At 39.4% G+C, this 23,227-nt stretch overlaps 1 protein-coding gene across 1 annotated transcript; it reads left to right on the top strand.

Annotated features, from left to right (window-relative positions):
* Positions 1-7,176: 7,176 nt before the first annotated feature.
* On the top strand, positions 7,177-22,572 carry ZDHHC13 (zinc finger DHHC-type palmitoyltransferase 13). The gene is made up of 17 exons (XM_065636029.1): positions 7,177-7,215; positions 8,047-8,189; positions 8,586-8,708; positions 9,174-9,251; positions 9,535-9,679; positions 10,608-10,672; positions 11,261-11,423; positions 12,339-12,464; positions 12,778-12,908; positions 13,672-13,774; positions 15,540-15,662; positions 16,706-16,768; positions 17,147-17,240; positions 18,650-18,733; positions 20,068-20,225; positions 21,619-21,707; positions 22,391-22,572. The coding sequence occupies exons 1-17, from the start codon at positions 7,192-7,194 to the stop codon at positions 22,524-22,526; spliced, it is 1,848 nt and encodes a 615-aa protein (XP_065492101.1). The 5' UTR covers positions 7,177-7,191; the 3' UTR covers positions 22,527-22,572.
* Positions 22,573-23,227: the final 655 nt, after the last annotated feature.

The raw sequence follows: 23,227 nt of genomic DNA, 5'->3' as shown, positions 1-23,227 counted from the left end.
AGAGTTTTCTCTGTACTAGTGCTCTTAAACTTGCCTTTTGTGTTATCAGTCATCAACTATACATTCGAAGAGACTGACTACATGAAATGAATTCATGCTGCCATGATTACCAAGAATGTAAAACTCTAGGGTGTGGTTTTGACAATGATATGAACTAAAATTTATGACTCTGGAATTTAATCTTATGGCATATGGTAACATTACTGATACAAATTTTTCTAGTATGAAAAGGGCTTCAATTCTCTAACTGAAAGAATCAAATAAAAATAATTTGCTCTTCCATGACTGATCTTAAGCTTTGTACTTCGATTAGCTAATTTTTCTGTTAATAATCTCCTTTTGGGGGGTGATGTTTTAAAGACCAGAAGTCCAAAATATTTACAGCCTGGTTATGTGAATGAACTCATGTCATAAGTACATTTATTAAGCTTGAGTCTGTCCTTCTGTGACCTACAGGCAAATGTCGTATGCCAGGAAGCAGGACAGAAACAATCTAAGAGGACGACAAAATATTTTTGCATGCTATGTAAGTGCTGGAATAGAGAATAGCAAATTCATATGACACGGTTATGATTTTCTTGGTGTGATATGCTTCACACTGCAGTAGTATTTTCCTCAAATAGGTAAAATCTATAATCATGATCATCCCTCTTCATTGAAAATGAAAGTGCACCATCTATTTCAGTGTACTTAGAATGAGGCCCTTAAAGAGGTGACCCAAGTAGATATTAAAAGTTTGTTAATTCAAGTCAGAATTCATCCCTTTATTATGTCTGTAACATTAACCACTCTCTTGAGAGAGAAGCCTTTTTGCGGGCAGCAAAAAAAGCATCCTGGTGGAGGGGAGCACATTTAACTGCTCACCATCTACAGCGGGTGGTGCTACACCACCAATCACTCATGAAGAAAAACGGGATATCACTGCCAGAATTTCAGTTATGCTAAAATATGAATATATCAAGCAAACGGCTATCAGAAACTTCCAAAATATCTTGCAATGCACCCATTCTTTTTTCTTAAGTCGGTAATAAGTCACCATCTCAGTGTCTGGAAAGTAGGTTTTATGGTGATGTTTGGCTTTCCAGCTGGCATGTTGCAGTCACTACTGAGGATCACTTAGTGATGGGTTTTCTCTGTCACGCTGCAGGTTGCATATCAAAGAGCCCTTCCTCCCATAAGTCAAATAGAAATCAAGGTTTTGATGCAGCCATTGCGTGTGGGAGGCAGCTCTGGTGGCGAAGGAGACGTGGTTCACAACTGTGGGCGTCATTAGGTGGAGATGGAGAGAAAGAAAACGGATGGTGTAGCACTGAGGACCATTATCAGATGTTAAAATGTCGCTTCCTTCTGACATATTTAATTTCCTAATGTTTTCTTTATAAAATTGCATTATTGGAGTGATGCCACCTCTCGTGATTTCCTGAAGTATATTTAGGTTTGCTTATGGAAGAGTTTTCTAAGCATTTCTCTCCATGTAGTAGCCTGAAGGTTTTGTAGGTTTCAGTGTGTAAAATCCTAGCTGACACAAAAGACGTGTCAGTGGCAGGAAGACACTAAAACAGAGAAGACAAACTTGAGTGTCTCTTGCACATTCATTGCTGAAATGTTCACAATGCCACAAACCAACTAGTGAAAATCTCAGCCTCTCTCAGTGAAGAGGGATGTTCCTCGTTTGCCCATTTCCCTCCAGCCAAAACAAGTGCCAGCTTTTGAATGTCAAACACACGCTGGTCGCTGCCTCCTCTGGAACAGAAGAAAGCAACAAAATGATGGAATGCAGCTAAAAGGAAGACAGCTCATGGCAACTCGGCAAAATCAAGCGTGAGCATGGGATAAATTAATTTTGATGATGTTAACATTCAAAATACTTAAACATTACCAGAAGCGGTAGGTACATTGATGCTCTGCAATTCCTGGTTAAAACTCTGCCTTTGAGGTTGTATCGTACATGCCATGAAGATGGTACTTGGCTTACTGTTTATTGCACTAATTTTGCTGATGTTTTAAGATAAGAGCAGTAAATACGTCGTGGGTTTTTTTCTCTCCTTCCAGACAGTGTTGCTTCTGTTGAGCACGGCTCTCTTCTTTTAGTTGTTTAGCTGTGTCAGTGCTTCCAGCAGAGCTGGGTTGCCCAAGAGTCTGGCATTTCAAAACCTATATGTATTTCTATCCCCTACAGTTAAGCTGATGTGACAGAATAAACTCTGTCCTCAGTTACACTGTGGTTCCTTATTTTGGATAAGCAAAGTGTCTTTGACCAACAACAATGAACTACGTGTCTTCTGTTGTTTAATATCATGTTTTGTAACTTCAGTAGAATTTCACGAGGCTGAATTGACTGATTGCTCCTACACGGGTTTTACGCTTTTGGTAGCTAGTGAGGTAAATGAAGTGGTTCAGCGTGGTGATGTGGTGAAGTCCTGCGATTCACACACAAGCCACAGCTGTAGCACGTGCAGACTGTGCACATGTTCTAAACATTTCTCCTGGTTTTTTTAAGATCCAGTATAATCAGCTACAAGAAAGTGAGGCTGCTCTGAAGTAAAACTTCTGCATTCTCAGATAACTGTTCTCATGCCAGCAGTTGTGTGTTTGAAAATAATAATTAAAAAAAAAAAAAGTCAGGTACGTAAAGGATCGTGTTTCTTATGCAGCTTACAATCTTGAGAACCTAAACATGAAGAGGAAAGACAGGAAGAAGAAGATACTCCAGCATCTGCTCCAGTGGTGCCGTTTGGCATCATGGGGAGATCAGCCTGATGGCTCTGGGCTGATCTGAGTCTCATTTTTCTCTATTTTCTCTACTTGTTATCTGAGGAGAGCAAAGAAATTGCTTTGTCACACCGAGCTGAAAACACTCATCAGGTCAGGACTTACCCTAACCATAAAAATATCGCTTCTCCTAAATGATGGTTTTATTAGTTCAAACTCAGCACTATGATGTGTGCTCAGCTTTGTTCACAGATCACAGGGAAAGCTGTACACGCAAGCCAGGAGTCACCACATCTCATTTTCTTCAGAGCTTTTACTATTTGTGTGTCTTTTCCTCATTTGTTGGGAGCTGCTGAGTGTGTCCTGTGTTTTAACTGCCTTATAGACAACAGCTTAATCAAAATCAGTATTTTTGTTTGGTGCTCTTGTTTACATTAGATGAAGAGTGAGTTACTTACTAAACATTTTGAGAATAAAATAACAGTATTTCAAATTCATGCATAAGCATCTCCAAACTGTACTTTTCTTGGGGTTGTGGCATTCTGGTTTTTATCTAAGTTTAATAATCTTCCCTGAAAAAAAAGCCCACTTTCCATTAGAAGCTTTCCTGTAGATTTCAGCAATATCAAATGCGGTTTATTTGTAAAGCCAGCTGTTGCTGTAGTAGAAGGAAAGCCTTAATTTTTCCTATTTCTGGAAATGTTACGGTTTTCTTTAGTATAAAAAAGAAGCTAGACATGAGATCCACAGGTAACAAGGATTAAAAGAGACCCAGTTGAAAACTGCCAGCGTGTTACTGTAATTACTGCCACGAACTGTCATATGAAACCATATGATCAAGTGATTTAAGATTTGTGAATAATCTCAGATAATGCAGAAAATGTCTATCAACCTAACTTCTATTTTAACAAACTCTACCTTCTCTCATGCCGAACTCACAAACTGGAAAACGCTAGTACTTTTTCTTTCTTCAGTTTTATTTTTTGTGTTTCTGCCTTTTTTTAGGATCCATTACATGCCCAAGCAGTAAAATGCTGACCAAATCTTTTTGCGGTATCTTAGAATTAACACAAGAGTGTTTCTTCCTAAGCCTCCCCAACATGATTTCTGTGTTCAAATCATAGAAAACATTTTGTGATCTCAATATTTTATCAACTAGAGCTGCTTTAATATCTATTTATGTAGATGTTCTGCATATAGAAGGAAAAATCTGTGTTAACCTGTCAAATGGAATATGATTTTGTGTGCAGCATGGTGATTATTCACCAAAGTTCCAGATTATCAATAACCACATTTGTTCTTCGACAATAATGCTGGGAAAACAAGCGGTAGTTTATTTCAAATAAAGCAATTTTTTCCTAACGTACCATGAGCAGCCTCCAGCAGCCACACTCAGAATTAGTTTTCATTCTAAATACTCTTGTTTAGGAATTCTTTTATATTTGTTTGCATCAGGTTTCTGTTATTCACCCACTTTTTGGTAATCGCGGAGGACGGCAGATGCCCACAGTATTCACAACTGCTTCCTTAAGGTACGAGCTCTAGCTGAAAAAATCATAACATTTACAGTTTCAGATTTAAATGACAACAAATAACAGTTGTTATTTCTTTGGTAATTTGAACATGTTCCATCACAGATAATTTTTTTAAAATCCTTTTTTTTTTTTTAACACCTTAAAATTAACAAGAATTTAGAAATAAAAAGACTTAAAAATCATCCAGCCAACTTTTCTTCTGATAGTGGCAAAACCACTTATTTTTGTTCCTTCGGTCAACCTGAACTACCGAATTTGGAATATTCCAGGAGCTGCTCACCTTGCACCTTTACACGGCTGTGGGAGGACACATGGGGCCGTGCAGACGTGGGTTCACAGCCAGAGGAATAATCTTGCAACAGTAGATAAAAAAGTGTGATGGGGAATGGCTTCCCATATTAACTGAGCGTGCTCATGAACATAGAGATTCCTGGAATATGGTTTCCTGAGCCTTCTTTTCAGCAGTTACCGTGGATCCCAATGTAGCCGTCTCTTTCCTTCCAGACAAAAAAATGAGGATGAGAGCAGAACTGAGACCGGAAAAAAAAAAAAAAAAAAGAGGTTATAAGGATGAAGCCAGAGACACAGAAAGAACAAGCGGTAGAAATATCACAAAAAGCAAATAAAATGCGAGTATACATAGAGTGCTCTGAGCCATGTTGACTTATCTCATGAACAGCTTACGAATGTATTTTAAATGATGGAAAATCACAGCAGAAAGTGCAAAGAATAAAAAAACCGAAGCAGCTTTCATGAGTGTAAAGCATTTCGATAGCTACTCCATTTGGGCGATGCCAGCACTCCTCACTTTACACTGTTCTGGGGGTTTTTGTGAATCCTTGCTGCTGTTAACATTTTCAGCCTGAGATCCGACAAGCCGAAGGGCTATAGGATGGTGAAGAGTTTCTTCTTATCACTTGCGCCCAACCGACAAAAAGCATTTGAATAGTTTTGCTGAAATTTTCCGTCTTTCTCATTGACTTGTCATTGACTGACAGTACCAAAGACTTGAAACTTTGGTAGCTGACAAACTTCCTAACAGGAGATGAACTTCTTAAAGAACACAATGAAGAACCGACACCGAGCTGACGATCCACGGGCTGTGCCAGCCCAGGCTTCTTCTCATCAGTTCAGAAATCCCCGCACGCAATCCCTAAAACCATTGAGATCTCCATCGGCTGAGACCGCATTGAGCAGGCAATTTTCCATGGATCGAGGAGAAAAAGAGGGGTTTTTTTGACTGAAATGGTAGATATCGCTCTACTGATACATGAGTCTTGCTATGACCATACAAAAGAAAAAATAATTTATTTTTCCCCATAAAAATAGTTGCAGGAAACTACATACAAAGATACGCCCAATGAATGTTATTAAGGTCGCAACATCAAATCCTTGCACATTAGATGATGGATTTATGATTGCCTTAATAACTCTAAATCTGTCCATGCTTTATGATGCCACCTGCTCACCCCTCCTCTCCCGCCCAGCTTTAACTAGTCATCAACGAGGCGTCGCTTTTTTGTTGAAACGTGCTCAGCATCAGGATAATTCCTTGGTAGCCTTTCAAACTGCAATGTTTGCTTACAATATTACCAAGCGTCAAAACCCTTATGAGCTTTACAAGGGTTGGGAAGTCCTTCCCGTGTTATAAAATCGACTTGTCGGCCTTTGAACTCCGCGCTGGTTCCAGGCGTCTCCTCCTGTTGTACAAGGTGTGGGGCGGATTCCAACCCTGGTACACGTTCCATTGGAAAGGCGTGGGGCTCAGGCTGAAACAAAGAAATAAACTTAACAGCAGAGTAAATTATACTGTTAAGCAGGGATTCTTTATTTTATCAGTGCTGGGGATGACCCTCCATAACCGCTCAAATGACTGGATGCTCTTGCGTTGCTTTTATTCACACAATTATTACATATTCATTACAATTTTTAGATTTTTTTAACATAGAATACACCTACACGAAGAGATAATTGATTAGGTTGGTTATAGTTGACTAGTTTCTTACTTAGAAGTAATTATTAGTCAAATATAGGCTAAGCACTCTGCTTCTAAATTTGTTACTTAATTTTCTGTCTCCCTCTTGTCACGCAGAAGGACCTAAAATTTGAAAAGTATCCCCTTGTTTTGCAGGGGGTTAGAAAGCATTTATCGTGTTAATTGGTTAATCAATCACAGTATCCATTAATTTAGCAGCTTCTCTGAACAGCTGAACCTGTTTGTGCCAGCCCCACAACTTGCTCCTTGTCCTCTACCCTGGGGGGAAACGTGAAAAACACTCACCGAAGGAATCACAATCACGAAGATGCTGAAGGGAGTGGAGCAGCTCCCGTGTGAGGAAAGGCTGAGGAGCTGGGGCTCTGGAGCTGGAGAAGAGGAGACTGAGGGGTGACCTCATTAATGTTTATAAATATATAAAGGGTGCGTGTCAGGATGGAGCCAGGCTCTTCTGGGTGACAACCAGTGACAGGACAAGGGGCAATGGGTGCAAACTGGAACACAAGAGGTTCCACTTAAAGATGAGAAGAAATTTCTTCTCAGTGAGGGTGCCAGAGCCTGGCCCAGGCTGCCCAGGGAGGCTGTGGAGTCTCCTTCTCTCAGACATTCCAACCCGCCTGGACACCTTCTGTGTAACCTCATCTGGGTGTTCCTGCTCCGGCGGGGGATTGGGCTGGATGAGCTTTCGAGGTCCCTTCCAACCCCTGACACTCTGTGATCCTGTGAATTTATAACCGATGAAAACGGGGCTTTGAGACACGGCTGAAGAAAACCAGAAGCCGCTGTTGTGCGTGTGCAAGCGGAGCAGGCCCCGCAGCACCGGGCCCGCCTTTCCCCGGCCCTCCCGGCTCCCCGGGGCCGCCTTGCCCCGGTCCCCGCCCCCGGCCCCGCCCGGCGCTGCCGCTCCCCGGTAACCAGGAAGCGGGAGCAGGAAGCGGCCCGGGCAGGATGGCGGGCGGCAGCGGCCCGGCGGTGAGGGGAGCCCGGGGAGCGAAGGCGGGAGGGCCGGGGTTGGCGGGTCCCGCTGTGGGGAAGGCGGGGGCCTGTGGCTTCTCTAGGCGTGCTCTGGGGTGCCCTTGCCTCGTGAAACCTGCTCAGTTGTCATTTCTGGTGTGAAAGGCTTGCTGTGGGTGCGGGTGTTGTGTGGGGGGCAGCTCCGTGAGGTGTTTGATGCCGCTGTAGTTTTGCCTGATAGACAGGAACCGCGTCCCTTAGGGTCACAGAATCATTTCGGTTGGAGGAGACCCTCGGGATCATCGAGTCCAACCATAACCTCGCTCTGGCACAAAACCACATCCCTAAGAACCTCATCTAAACACCTTTTAAACCCCCCAGGGGATGGTGACTCCACCGCTGCCCTGGGCAGCCCGTTCCTGGGCCGATGACCCTTTCAATGAAGAATTTTTTCCTAATATCCAATCTGAACCTCCCCTGGTGCAACTCGAGGCCGTTTCCTCTCATCCTGTCACTTGTTCCTGGGGAGCAGAGCCCGACCCCCCTGGCTCCAAGCTCCTTTCGGGCAGGTCAGAGATCAGAAGGTCTCCCCTCAGCTCCTGTTCTCCAGCTGAACCCCCCAGGTCCCTCAGCCGCTCCCATCACCCTTGTGCTCCAGCCCCCTCACCTCGTGCCTTCTCATGCCCCTGCGACAAATATAAGGGTTATTCTTTGTCGGTTGGTTTCAACTGTGCTTTAAATCAACTTCCTTATTTGTATTAACGCAACTCGGCAAGTAGAGCATGTGAGTCTGGTAGAGAGATGCAATGTACGGTGGATAAATAATATTTCTGTTTTGCTAACCAACAGTGTAAGAGCTATTGCCATGGGCCTCACCGACCTCACCTGCACAGCTGCCATAACGCCCACGGGGATACAGATCTGCCAGGGCTACCAGGACCGTATCCCATCGTCGAAGACCCCAGCACCTGTGATATTGTGACAGCTACACAGTAGGTGCACGTTCTCTGTGTCTGCAAAATGTTGAAATAGATGGGAGTGCCCTCAAATGTGAGCCAAGTTCCTTATTTTTACCAAGGCAAATTTTACAGTTTCACTTTCTCCACGTAGGTACTTCACTTTCTCCACTCAAATGTACTATTGTAAGTACTTTTATCATAAACAATTTAATCTCAAGCAGGTTTGTTAGGTAGAAAATTCTACCCATCAAGACTCAGCCCAACTCCTTTTGCAAGACTTCCGTTGAGCGCAATGTGGAATTTGATCAAGTAGGAACTGCTGGGTGATGCTTGTTGAGATTTACATTAGTGTGTGGCTGTCTCTAAACTGGAGGATATTTAACAAATGAATGATAAGTAAACGGATATATTTTTTTTTTCTCATTTAAGGTATGGACTATTAGAGCGATGCAAAGAACTGGTAGAAGCAGGATATGATGTTCGACAACCAGATAAAGAAAATGTGACTCTTCTTCACTGGGCAGCGATAAACAACAGACAGGAGCTGGTTAAGTAAGCTCTGGAGTCCTTATGAAAACAGCACAAGTGTTCTGCCACTGCAATTTATAATCACTTTGTTGCTAATATACTTATACAAAGGATCATGATGCTTGAGAAGAAAAGCATAAAATTCAAATTTTAATCCAATTTCCTTTATGAAAATGTCACCGAAACGTACAGTTACCACAGTTTCTTTATATGTAAAATCATGTGCGTGAAATCATTAGATTTTTCTGGGTTTGGTTTGTTTAAGAAAGATTAAAACTGATTTTATAAGTGCCTTGCTAGTTATTACATTTTTCCTTAAACGTTTTCTCAAAACATCATTCTTTACTGCAAAAATACTCGTCCATTTGCTTCTGTAGTTAATTTTTTAAAATTGCGAGTTATTTACTATCAGAGCTGTCTTATACTTAGTGTAATATTTTAATATTTTATTATGTCAATTCTTAATCGTATTGTGTTGCTGGTTTACAGATACTATATTTCCAAAGGTGCAATAGTGGATCAGCTGGGTGGAGATTTGAATTCAACTCCCCTTCACTGGGCCATTAGGTACGCTGCTTCCAACTACTAATTGTAAACCTGGTAGTATTAACAGTTGTATTTTGTGTAGCACAGCAGTGGGTGTCTTAAATCAAAGGTACGTACTTTAATTTTATTTTCTGATCTGAACTTTTAATTTTTAAAAAAAGTAACTTCCTGAGTAAAAACACAAGAATCTGCAGGGAAATTTTTTTGCAGCAGGAGTATCTATGGGAATTATTAAGGTGACGCTTTCATTAATATTTCCAGCTTTTTTATCATCTCTATAGTTTCATTCCATATATCGTTACAGACAAGGACACCTGCCTATGGTCATGTTGCTGTTGAAATGCGGAGCGGATCCCACTCTCATCGACGGGGAGGGATTCAGCAGCATTCATTTGGCAGTGCTGTTTCAGCACATGCCCATCATAGCTTATCTCATAGCAAAAGGCCAGGTATGTTGGTGATGTCCCAAGTCTTGTTTTCTACTTAAGAGCAGCTGCCCGCGTGTACAAAACATTTCAGAATTAACTGTTTTGTTTTCTAGACGATAAGCAGGTATTTTGCAACTATTTCCCCGTGCCATAAGTTCAGAGAAGCTCAGATTATCTTTTAAAATATATTTTTTCAATACTCTCCCCTGCTCTTGTCATCCCTGTACAATTCAGAGTGTTTAAGGAAAGTTATTTAAGGCTATACAGATTTGTGGTGCTGTAGAAACAACAACTGGCTTTTGAACATGATAACAAAAAGCAGTAAATGAAGTGTGTACACCATGAAGTATTTACTATTTGATTACAAATTTGTAACTAATAAATGTTTTTAGCATATCTATCTTCTACTAAAAAATCCAAGTGATTGAACGTTTCTTTTAAGTAGATCTGCTCTTACGTAATGATGAGTGGGGAAGAAGGAAATGTCTACTGTGAAAAGAAGGAAGATTAGGTAACACAAGTTACACATTTAAATAAATATGTGTTGAGATACATAATCCTTTTTTTGTTGTTTTAATGAACCACTTTTATGTACTTGGACATTCTGGTAGGTACCTCTGTTTACACAAGGAGATTGTGTAAACATTGCTTTCCAAGGTACATGTTATTTACAGCATTTTTGCGCAGAAGAGGACAAGAAATACGGTTAACGCGGTTCCCTTAAAAATACCCTTAGTGAAGCCTCAGCATATTCTGAAAGGAGTGGCATGCAAGACTCACATGGGGGAAAAAGAAAACGTTTAAATGAGTGTTGGCTTCTTGGCTGGTATAATTTGTTTTCTTTCCTGTACTGCAGTGAAGCTCAGCCACTTGTGCAGCTGCAAATCTGACCATTTAACTCTGTTTCCTGAAGTCACTGGTAATTACTTGCTTATTATCTTTTTCTTAGAACATAGACACAAAAGACCTCAATGGACAAACACCTTTAATGTTAGCAGCACAAAAAGTGATGGGGTAAGTAGTGAATAACTTGGAAGCTATTTTATTGTGTCCAAGAAGTGGTGAGGTGAATTTTTTATGAGAAGCTTTTGTTAAACTGACATTCCTTTCCCTTTTACTTGTGCTAAAATACGCAGCACTTCAGAGATCAGGAGTTAGGAAGCAGCTAATTGGATATAGCAAAGAAAGGCAAAAGAATTTCTTAAAGAAGTTCAGGTTTGTGGCTGAACCAGCTGCAGTGTTATTGTTCTTTCCCTCAAATTAAGATAAATGGAGGTGGACACAGTAAAATGCATTTAGAAGAAATAAAATGTGGAGATGTAAGCTTATCTACGGTGTTGTAGGAAGATATAATCTGTGTATATACCTCGTATTTGTTAAAATGATGAGAGAACATAGTCTGGAGAAAAACCTTCAGGGCAGGTCCTGAATTATTAATATAAACTCGGATCTATGGTTAATTATCTTGTTCTGAGACAAGGCATTGAGTACCTGCTGTTATTTCATGTATGGGAGCAGTGTTTTTCAGTTGTTGTTCAAAAATTTCATCTCCAGTGTAGATTATCTTCTATTCATTAACTTTTATACTTTATTTTCATCTAGACCAGAACCCACGAGATTTCTCTTAAAGTTTAACCCCTCTCTCAATGCTGTAGACAATGCTCAAAAGAATTCTGCGCTGCACTGGGCAGTCACAGCTGGAAATCTCAGTGCAGCGGATCTGTTGCTGGAAGCTGGTGCCAGCCTGGACATAAAAAATGCCAAGGTACAGTTTCTTTCGTATTTCATTCCTTGTGGCATGAATGTATGAAATGAATCGCGCCCCCCCCCCCCTTTTTTTTTAATTGGATGTTTCCTATTTCAAAACGTTGTCTTGAGGAGCAACAACCTTGGCCAGATTTTTTAAAATAACAGTGTCTGGGGGTCCAGACTCTTAAAGGCTTTTAAAAGATGTGTATGTCATCCTGTGAAACCAGTGTTCGACAGTGCCCGTTTGCACATTCAAAAGGGATGGTCATATATGAAAGCCTTTGTCCTAATGTTTGTAGAAACTGGTAGTGAGAAGTATAAATGTTTAAAGTTTCAATTCCTATGACTACATAGATACACTGCGTGTGGTTATTCAGGGTTTGTGCGTTAAGCTGTGCAGCTTTTCCATCTGCCGCTTCTTTTTATTCACGTGTGTGACTCTTAGGATATTGCCGTTTGGTTTTAAAAAGTTAACGTCATAAACAAGGATATTGCCGTTTGGTTTTAAAAAGTTAACGTCATAAACAAGGATATTGCCGTTTGGTTTTAAAAAGTTAACGTCATAAACAAGGATATTGCCGTTTGGTTTTAAAAAGTTAACGTCATAAACAAGAAACCTTCCCTTCCGGTAAGCAGGTGATATTCTAGCAGACAGTTTAGTGTTTCAAGTTGTTGGTGACAGTCCAGCACAGAACTCAAATGAGTGCAATCCATTTGCAAGGGTTAGTTTTTAGAACTGCAAAGCACTGTATTAAGCATGTTGAAACTCTGAATTCAGCTTACCCTTGCCTTAAAAAAAAGAGAAAGGGAGGGGCAGGGAAGCAATTGTCAAGTTATTGTTGTTTTACCTGTATTTATTTCTTGCTTCTGTTAAAAAAGAAAATGTTTATGTGTTAAATGCATAGAGAAATAAATATTTCTGTTGTTAAAGGGAGAGACACCACTTGACCTTGCTTATCAAAGTCAGAATCGCCGCATGGTTTATATGGTGAAAGAGGAGGAAAAAATCAGAAGCAGAAGAAACAACAGGTTACTGAAAATAGTAGAAAAATATGAGGTAATTTCACGGGTAATAACGAATGGAAATAAAGCTACAGCATTCTGTGTTTAGAGTAATATGTAATTTAACTCTTTTCTAACAAGAGCATCTTCTAAAGTTTCTGAAACTGGGTGCACAAAAATAAAATTATTTAAAAGCACACAGCAGTGGTTTGGGTGGGAGTGTCATTTCCCCCCGTTTGAGATATCGATGTGTCACTTGTCATACCTACCTTGAGTCTTTCGGCATTTGTTGTTACATTACCTGAACACTTTTGAAGTAAGTCCTGCCCGAATACTTTGTCATATTTTACCAATAATCATTTTAACAGCTCTTCCTGCTGTTGGCATCTTCCTTGACATGGATGTGGGCCATAGGATACGTAATGAACTTAGCTTCTGATTCTTGGCTTTTGAAAGGAGCTCTGCTTCTCCTGCTCTGTGGGATGGCTCCACTTATGAGGTTTGTGGCTTTTTCTCTCCTTATGTGTTTATTTGTTACAGATGTCATATAAGCTGTATAATGCAGTATTCTTTTCAGAGTCTAGTGTCACTTGCTGTCAAAAATACCTCCTGAGAAATGGTTGCAGAATGTGTGAAGGATTTAAATCATGAATGACCGTAGAAATTAAATGTCTTCAGGTGTGCAAAATAATAGGTTCTCATCACTGAAGGGTTTGAGAAAACACTAAAGTGTTCAAGTAGCCTGTTAATTAATTTTTACCATTGAGAGTGTTATTGCAGATGTGCACCCTCTAGACACTGAGATATCTGTGTACAACACTCAGAAATGTGGTTTTTCTTAATTTTCCTTCAGTATTTGTGACACAGAATGAGTTTTAATGAACCATTCCCTCCCTGTCTGCTCCCCAGACCTCCCAGTGTTATCCTAAGCTGTTTCATGGGTCTCCTGCTTTCCTCAAATGTTCCTCCAAATGGCCAGTGCTATCAGTGTGCAAACACGCAGAGATTGCGCTTTTCACCTGCTGCTACAGCACTTCTGGTACATAATATTAGGCTGGGACAGAGCCCTCTTCAGTTTTATTTTTGCTTTGTTAACCACCTGGATAAAAAATGCTTTTGAATGACAGTTTTTGATTGCTTTAAGAGATAGTTGAAGTATACGGCGTGCATGAAGTGCTTAAAATAATGAAACGGATAATTTATACTCGATGGAGTTACATTTTTAAATACATTTTAAAAAAATACTTTTAATATTCTTTCAGGCTATTTGTGGGGCTCAAGAATCTGCGGTATCTTCCCACAGCATTTCTGCTAAGTTCAGTTTTTTGGATGTCCGTGACCTGGTTTTTCTGGTTCCTGCCTTATATCCTTTAGACTCGAGAAACTCTCCATACAGTTCCTAATAAATCTAAGTCTGGTCATGCAAGTAGTGATGAGCGGTCCTAGATAATTCCACGTGACTGTTCAAGTCTGGCAAGATTGATTTACTTCCGTTAGGGATGAAATAGCTTTGAGTTTAATTTAAAGTTATATACGGACTAAAAATCTGTACCTTCTTTTGTCTTTAGCGGATATTTGTGTACAGTTCGGAGCTATTTCTAGCGTTACTGGAATATCAAAGTGAAAATGTCTTTGTTGTAAGCCTAATTGTCTCTGTTAAAATCTCCATGTGACTCTAATCTTCCTCATTGAGACTCATAGAATAATGTATTATAGCATGTAGTATAACCAGATAAGACGGGCATTAATAATAATTTTCAAAGCATCTCTTCTTTCTGCAATGACAAGGGTTTGACGGTTAGTGGTATTCGTGCTTCTGCTTTTAAAAACGCCAACACTCTCCCCGCACCCCAAAAAACAGGGAACAAATGCCATGTCCCTCCAAAATAGATCTTCCAGTCTGTCATCTTTCTTTATTCATAGGTTACGCTCCATCCTCGGTGTACAGGGCATTAATTTCTACCTTTCATTTACTTTCTTTGAAGATGTTTTGCAGTGATGAGAACAAAAACATTTGAGTAGTTTACACTCACTTTTCAGCGCCCTGCTCTTCTGTTATGTGGTGGGCATCTATTTATTTATTGATTAAGTGTTGTGAAAAGGCCTTTAGGGAGATACTTAGAACTGTAAATAATTTTGTACTAAACCAGCTATAATATATTGCCACACAATTTTAATTAATTTTTAATTACTTCATCCTCTAAGTGGCATTTTCTTTTGTACCGTTCCCAATTAAGATGTTCTTAATAGAATTATCAGGATTAACTTCGATGAACTGATCAAGTGTATTCCCTCTGGGAATACATGCATATGCTTGTCTAAATGAAAATCATGTTATTCAGTGTTCCATTGTGAAGCTTTATGGTTTCCTTGGTGTCATCTAAATTAAAAGAAAAAAAATTCCAATGTTAGGGGATTGAATGAGACTTTGTTGAAGATAGTGAGTGTAGCGATTTTCTTGAAGGCCCAACCATAGCTTGGTGAGATGGGCAAGTGGAGAGTTTTCCATTTCACTATCCAACCATTTTTCTCATTAACGTATTTTCCTTCTGGAACCAGTCACAGATCCGAGTGTTAGAAAAGTGTTCAGTATTTTATTTACCTTATGTCTGTCAAACTGTTTCTCTAGACTGAACAAAAATTGGACTCTGCTCCTTGTGGGTCCCTTCCAACTCGGGACATTTTATGATTCTAAAATCCACCTGTTCTAATTAAGAACTTCTCTCAGCTTTAATAAAACAGCAGAAGTGCAGACAGACTAGCAGTATCCACAAGAAATGCGCGTTGTTTTGACCTATAAGTGCACACGCTGCAATTGCGTCGTTAACAAACATGGCTATAAGACTGGTAATATCAGCAATATTTCATAATTTATCATCTCGATTTTAATTAGAGCTATTTGCAGTGGTTTTAGTTCATAAGACAAAACAGTCTCGGGGTTGCGGTACTGGATTTTTGAGATTTATTTGCACCATGCAGTTTATATAGTGGCTGGGTGGTCACCGGAGACAGAATCCTAATGGCTGTACAGCCTCTCACTTGTATGATAATAATACAACTGCTAGAGAACTTGTAGCAAATAAATCTATGTGGTGGTATAAAAATATATTCCTTAACCTGAACATTACATGTAACCAATGCAATTCTAAAAATCACTGTCATGTTCAGCGTGGTGGGTTTTCTTTATTATTTCTATAAAGCTTGGAGAACTGATCCTGGATACATTAGGACTTCAGAAAAAGGAAGAAAAGAGGTAGGTGATTTCATAGAAACAAATGGAGTGGCTAACCTGGTGCAACGCATGCTTTTGTTTTCATGTGCAGCTTTGTTAAACTTGAAAGTGGTGAAATACTGGTTCTTTTAAGAGTTTTTAGTTCTGACATGGAACAAAATAGGCTGTAGATATTTTATTCCACTACCGGTAGTTTCCTTATCTTCATCATTCCTCGCCTCCGTCTTCCCATTGAAATGTGAGCTTTGGCCACATATCACACAGACTCACACCACTCTTGTTATCTGTGATATAAATTCACATAGAACTTCACTTAATAAGTAGAAATTTTGTATGGTTTCCAATCCAGTTGTCTGAGGTTGGAAAGAGATGTTCACAGTGCTTTTCTGCAATTCTCCATGCTCATAAACCATACCAAGGCTAAAAATGGCTTAAATTTTGTCGAATGATGCCTACAGTGGTTTGATTTTTGTGCTCATCGTATAAATGACAAGCTATTTCCCAGCTTTATTTTAGAATGGCAAAAAGAAATCGCAGCCAACCAATCAGTAGAGAATTTAGTATTTGCTTTCCCCAACGTGTGGATTAAGGAAAGTATTTTGTTTGTGATCTCTTTGCTCTCCATGAGGTCATATTTCTTCAGTCTGTCAGAGAGGATAAACTGCAATTTTAACTTGTTGCCACAGGACTAGTAAACATTGTCTATCTAGTACTCATAAAGGAACAGTAAATACAGCAGCTCTCCTCATCCCTCTGAACTCTGACTGTATGAGAGGTACCTTGTATCTTAACACCATCTCATTTTTTAAGAATGTTTTTCATTCACGTTATTTACGAATTTTGGCACCATAGAGATACTTTTCTGAATAATCGTGCATGGGTGAAGTTGCCTTAATCTTTGCTGGTTTGTTTCTCTCATGGACCTTTTAAATAGCGAGTACTTATTTCTGTTGGTGCTTGGCATTCAAAATGCTTAGGAACTGCAAAAGGCCTCACGGAAAAATCCTCATAGATCCTCCTGAAAACGTGATCCATATCCAAGCACAAATTCCTTTGTCTTTCAGGACATTGTAGCTCTTGCAGAAGCAGGTTGCTTGGACTTCAGAACATTTTGCACATCGTGTCTTGTAAGTGAGGTTTTGGTATTTGTTTTCTTTTTGAATGTGGCTTTTACTCAATACTACTGTAAAAAAACCTTTTCCTCATTGCTTGCCATGCAAGTGTTACATGCGTGGTTTGTTCTCTGTTACTTAGATTTCTTTCTTCTAGAGAAATGCTTTGAGATCCTTGGACTCTAATCTTAATAAAATAATAGTAATAATTTCCCTCTCTTTTTTTTTTTTTGTAAAATTAAGATGTATAGTTCTCATCTGTATTCCGTGTTGTGAGGTCTGTTACACAGTAAATGTACAAAATATGATGGTGACCATGACCTGATGCTTTAAACTCTCAGCAAAATAGATGCTTTTGCTCTGACTGTGTTATTTTCCCTCACCCCTAACTAGGTCCGGAAGCCTGTGAGATCCATGCATTGCCTGGCGTGTGATTCCTGCATAGCCAGGTACGACCAGCATTCTGTGTGGATCGGACAGTGCGTAGGTGAGACTGTTTGTTTTATCCCATTTGAAAATACCGCATGTTTCAAAAGTTGCAGAAATAACATTTATCTCCTTAGAGAGAGAGCACACCTGATACAAGAATACGCAGATGATACTGAAGGGCTCACTGATCCGTGCTGGAGGGAAATTAGTTTGATGGCAAAGAGAAAGGCAACTAAAATTAGTGAATGCGTGGAGTAATCACCCTCAAAGCAGAGACCAAAAAGCCTGGGACTCTCTTATTTTGGGAAAAGAAGAAACAGGGGATATGATTGAGACTTAAAAAAAAAAATATTAAAATGGTGGCTAAAGTGAATGCAGGACTGTTAATCACAAAGTACATCACACTACAACTAGGGGAGACTGTGGGAATAAAAATTGGATTTAAAACTGGTGAAGGAAAAGTGTCTTTACGTGGCAGGTAGTGAAGTTTTGGTGCCTGCTGCTGTAAGGGTTTGCAGAAACTGGCAGCATCAGAACGTTCAGGAAAGAATTAGGCAAACTTTTGAACAACGTGTCTGAAAGCAGATACTAAAAGAACTAGACAGGGATGTGCACTCTGACATTCGAATTTGGTAGCTGTGGATGAGGAGAACGAGCTCCAGAGAGGGGCCAGGCTCGCGTGTCCTCCGGAGCCCGTGTTGCCTGTCGAGGCTGTTGGAGCCAGTGAAGGGGAGCAGCTGCACCCCAGACATAACCCCGAGGGGCATTTTTTGTGTTCTTGAGAGAGAGGGAGTTGAGAAACTCTCTTTCTTCCTTTCTGTCTCATCGCTGGTGATGCTCAAGATAGAAAGGTTACAGCTTTACATCTGGAACAATATATTTTCAGCATATTCTTTTGCCAATAGCTCTTTTTGTAGTGTCGAATAGTTGGAAATGTTTTCCCAGCGTTTGCTGTATACAAGGCGGTGAGACATCCTTCTGACACATCGTTTCAAAGCTTTGAGCAATGCTGATTGCAATTTAAAGAAAAATAATTGTATATCTTCATGTAACCATTTCTCTGGGAGAAGTCTGCTTTTTTTTGAGCGTACGTTTGCAATTCTGAAGCACGCAAAGGTCAAACAATTACATTGAATAGCTTGGATTTCTCAGTCGTATGAGACAATTGTACCACGTTTCAGGAGAGTTGTGGTTGCATAATTAGTCCTCATCCAGCTAAAACAGCAGAAAGCACGTGCTGAAAAAGAGGCAAATCCTCATTGACTTTGTCAGAACTAAGTCTGCTATATAAATTGGGATGGCTTGCAGGAGACAGGTGAGAAAGATCAGCCTTGTCAAACTCTCCTGAGGACAGCAGAGGTAATAAGAAGTGGCTTTGATTCTTTTTACTCATATTAAGTTTAGGGGAAATGCAAATACTGCTGAATTTTAAAATGTCTTTCTTTTTTTTCCTTGCTTCAAATTCAGGCATTGGGAACCATCGTTACTACCTATTATTCCTGTTTTTCCTAACTATGACGGGTGTCTGTCTGCTTTATGGAACTCTTCTGTGTACGTATCCATGAATTTATTTTAATTTAGCTTTCAAGGATGTATGTGTATAATCTTTATTTTTCAGCGTTTCATTTCTAGCAAGTCTAATTTTACCTGCATAAACGGTAGCATATTTCAGCAGTGATTTTATCTTGTAATCCTGTCTTTAAATTCAAATACATCATAACTGTCTTTGGTCAAATATCTGATTATGTTTGTGTTGAACTAAGATACAGCTCTAGTGGGACGTCCATTGGAAAATACAATATCAGAAAACATTTTTGCTAGAGATGAAACAGGGAAGCCGTGGGGAGGAAGGTCAGGTTACAGGTTCTAGTCTGGATACCCTTTACTAGAATAGAAAATAAGTTTGTAAATACGTTATTGCAAAGGCTTTATTGATGTTTTTTTGTTATTTGGAAATATCTATATTGAACACTTGCAAAAGTTTCCTCTTGTTTTTAATGTAGCTATAACTTTGAAAAGAGGAGAACTGTGTGTCTCATTAATAAATCCAAACTATTACTTCAGAAAATGAAAAAAATTCTTGGAGGAGAGAGGAGAGCCCTTATAATATAGTTCCTGAGGATGAAACAACATAACAGTAACCTTTCAAATAAAAGGCAGAGGGAGTTAATTGTATTTTATATTGCTTCGCACTATATTGAAAAGAAGCAGTATTCAACATAGAGTGAAGTGAACCAGCTATGGCAGCGGAGGACACAGGCTGTGAACATGAGCTGCTTTCCTGTGTTTCGGTGGTAGTCTTACAAATGCAAAAAGCAAATGATTTTCTCCATTTCCCATGTGTGAAGGAACATGGGAGGAAGAACGTCTTTGTTGGTTTTTAATAGGTTAAATGTGTATGTCGTAGGCTTTAAGTATTGCTTGAGAAATTTACAGAAGTTGGACATTACAGTTTATGTCTGCTTAGTAGTGGTAAACCACTTTCTTGGCATTGTCAACATCATGTCTTTTTTTGTTGATGGTGCTGTTTAAGATAAGTAATAAATTCTTGCCCTAAAATTACGAGGAAGCATGAAGCAAAATTTCTGAAATCTTGACAAAGAGAGTTGGTGACTTATTTCAATATCACTAATTAACTTTAAAAAAGTACCTAGTCAGTGCCTTGAACGTTCCTTCTGTGGATTATGAACAGATAATGCAAAGGTGATGCAGCCAGAACAGCAAGCAGTCGCATATCTATGTGGGTGCTTTTAAGTGGCAGTGTGATGCTTTAAATGTGTTTTTTGTAGAGCGTATTGCCGTGTAATATTCATTCCATGCAGATAATCTTTGTTCAGCTCTTAAGTGGCCCTCAAAGGTAATTAACTGGTTATGTGTCTCGTCAGATTGGACAAACCGTTGCACGACAAGTTATCGTCAAGATGGACTGTGGACGTGCTTCACGGAGACAATTTGTTGTTCTCCGTGGGTTTCCTACTTCTCTATACTCACCCATTTTCACACTATGTGGGCATCCTGGGGGCTGACTGTTCAGCTTTATCAGGTATTATTTTGCCTCATTTTACACTCTTTAAGGTTTATCACGTTAAAACTTTTCTCTAGATGATTTGCTCCCATAAAAACTTCATGCCTGCTTTTCTTGGCTAATTAATGTCACACCTAAGTGATTTTCTTAAATCTCAGGTCAGTCCTTTAAGTTTCATGGGTACTTGTGCACTCAGCATTCCCATGTTAAAAGTAGGATCGCAGCTTGCAAATCATTCCTATAAGTGAGTTCTGGGTTTCCTACTCATCAAAAATTCCAAAACTGTAAAAAGATGTAGTTAAAGGCAAGAAACTTATTTATATAATTTATACATTTATATTTAGAACTGGTATTACTGTCCCCTAAGTGGCATTTTGTGTACAACTAGTCCTGAATTGAAAATTCTATGGCAGAGCTCAGCAGAGCATCATTAGACTGTATTAAATCCCGTTGCTACAATAAAGATATATTACCTGGATTTTATTCTGATAAGGACTGTCAAATTTCCCATTTGTCTTTTTCTCGGAGCTTGGCTGTGCAAACAAGCCTGAGAAGAGCTGTCTTAAAACATCGAGGAAACAGCTTGTTTAGCAGCTTTTAGGAAAGATGTGTCATTTTAACGTGTGCTAAGCACATTGAGCTAAAGACTTGTTTTCCATCTTGTTTAAAAAAATAAAAATGCACCATTTTAAATGCATACTGCTAGACTTCTGAAATGTCCAGGCACTGGGGAAAAAAATAAAAGGACTCTAGGTAGGATTTTTACAGTTAAATACTTTGTTTTGTACACAGTCATTTGTAAATGTACTGCTTTGTGATATTTAGCGTGTCATTCAGCGAAGCAACCTTGCAGCCATTTATAAGGGCTTAAAAGATTTATGTTGATTAAAAAAATGAAAAAATTGAAAAAGGAATAGGTAAGCGAAAATGCAGAAAAAACACATAAATCTCGTGAAACTCAGTGAAAGAAGGCATGGAATCTAGAGAATGAAAAAGTTATTGCTGAGTCTCTGACATCTACTTCATCTTTTTTGCGAAGCTGCTTTGTCTTTTCCGGGGGAATTCTTTTTCTACCAGCATGCATAGTGGCATAGAGACCAGATCTGAGGAGACAGCTGCTCAGCTGCTGTACAACTTGTACTTCTAGAGACATTTTTAAAAGTACAGTCTTTAGTCTTCCTAATTAAGCTGCCTTCTCAGTGGAAATGTTAATGTTACAACTTGCCGGGTTCTGTTTCAGACCAAGTGACATTTAAAAACATACTTTTCAGTCATTAATTATGGCAGTAGTTACTTACTTGTTAGCTGCGGCCAACCTCCTTCCCTTGTCAGTAATATCTTTTGGCATCACCAAAATCTGAATTTGTGATGCTCACGTCTTAACCGTTACTACTGTTTTCCTTTTGGTAAGATCGCGTTCTTGGGATTGACCTCGCATGAGAGAATGAACCTGAGAAAATCTTGTAAACGTCCTATTTCACTCAGGAGAACCCCATACAAGTGAGTATTAGTGAACAGTGTGTTTTAAGCACCTGTCTCTTCAACATCGATTTGCTTCACTACTTCATAAATGCGAAAAAATGGTGGTCTGTGGAGGTTCTAGTCATGCCTGAGTTGTGCCAAGAGGAGAAAACGGAGCTTATTTTCCTTGCTGAGATCTTCCTTTGCCCTAGAAAATCAACAGCTGGCCTAAGAGCTGCTGGGGTTCTGCATGGCCACATGTATAGGAGAAAGATGTGCCCAAATCAGTGCACAGCTCTGATCAGCAGGTGCTGGTTTGGGGTGAGGGGTGTTGTCCTTTAATTTGTTCTTCAGCCTCTGTGTCTGTTCAGTAGATTCAGAAAGAATTAAGGTACGAACTGGCCCCTTCCTGACTTCTCTTGGAGTATTTAGCTCAATGAGAGAAACTGGTACCAAGGTTTCCCTGTTACACATGAAGTCTGTGTTTCCTCACGAGCCCTGGCAGATGAGCTCTTACTGACTTCTAAATATTGGAGCTGAACTTAAATACGATGCAGGTTGTAGAAGTTCAACAAAGGAACAATACTCAACAGAGAACTGTTCTTAGATTTCTTCTCCCAGAGCTGTCGTCACTGACAGCTTTGTATCTTAAGTACTGTCTCTGCGAATGTATATTTTTGATGTCTGGTAGGTTTATTAATGGATATTTCTCTCATTTTCAGTCTTGGATGCTTCCAGAATCTTGCAGACTTTTTTCAGTGCAGTTGCTTTGGCATGTTCAAACCCAATGCAGTTGACTGGACCAAGCAGTACAACCTTTTTCATCTGGCAAAGGAGAAAAATGTTCATTCTGTATGAAGTTTTGCTTCATTTCTAAAACACTTGAGCTGAAAGCTAAATAAAAGTGGCTATTTTGTTAATCTTTACAAATTCTTCTGAAGCTGCTTGTTTTTATTTTTATCACTGTTTCAAATATTAAGCCTGTGTTGCATAAGCTACAGCAGGTTTGTGTATGGAACAATCACTATATGTCTGTGTATATAAAGCTTGAACTGAAACTATTTGAAATTTTATGTGGTGACGCTAAGAATACATTTTTAAAGGTAAGTTTTTAGAGCAGAGTTTCAAAACCATGTTGGTACCCTTTGCTTTATTTTGGAGATAATAAAACTACTTTTGAAAATTAAGGGGAATGTTCATATTTAAAAATTCAATATTACAATTGTCCTGTAATGTTATTGCTTATGTTCTGAAAACCTCTACTAAGTCTTTGCATTTGGAGGGTTTACATGTGATAAAATAGAGCTTTCATGCTTCTAAGTGTATTTTTCCAGACCAAAATTGATTCAAGGGATATGTGACCAGTGAGGTATTTAAGAACAGGTGAGCATAAAACCGTAAGAAAAAGACTGACTCTTTGTCTCACATTTTGCATGTATATATGTGCTGTTAGTGTATGAAAATGGATAAATTGATGCTGGAAAACCGCGATTTGTATAAAGAGAGGGAATCGGACATCAGGCTGGAGTGGCCAGCTGGGCAGTGTGGGTTTGAATATA

This window comes from Caloenas nicobarica, chromosome 5 (genome assembly GCF_036013445.1).
Source record: "Caloenas nicobarica isolate bCalNic1 chromosome 5, bCalNic1.hap1, whole genome shotgun sequence".
NCBI lineage: Eukaryota > Metazoa > Chordata > Aves > Columbiformes > Columbidae > Caloenas > Caloenas nicobarica.
The sequence above is the reverse complement of the archived record's forward strand: the minus strand, read 5'-3'. Positions and strand labels throughout refer to the sequence as shown.

Bases quoted from the DNA above. Each gene is read 5' to 3' on its own strand.
- ZDHHC13 (XM_065636029.1), top strand. From the start codon at position 7,192: ATGGCGGGCGGCAGCGGCCCGGCG. The intron at 18,734-20,067 runs GTACGTATCCAT...GTGTCTCGTCAG, and splicing joins GCTTTATGGAACTCTTCTGT to ATTGGACAAACCGTTGCACG. The intron at 20,226-21,618 runs GTATTATTTTGC...CCTTTTGGTAAG, and splicing joins TGACTGTTCAGCTTTATCAG to ATCGCGTTCTTGGGATTGAC.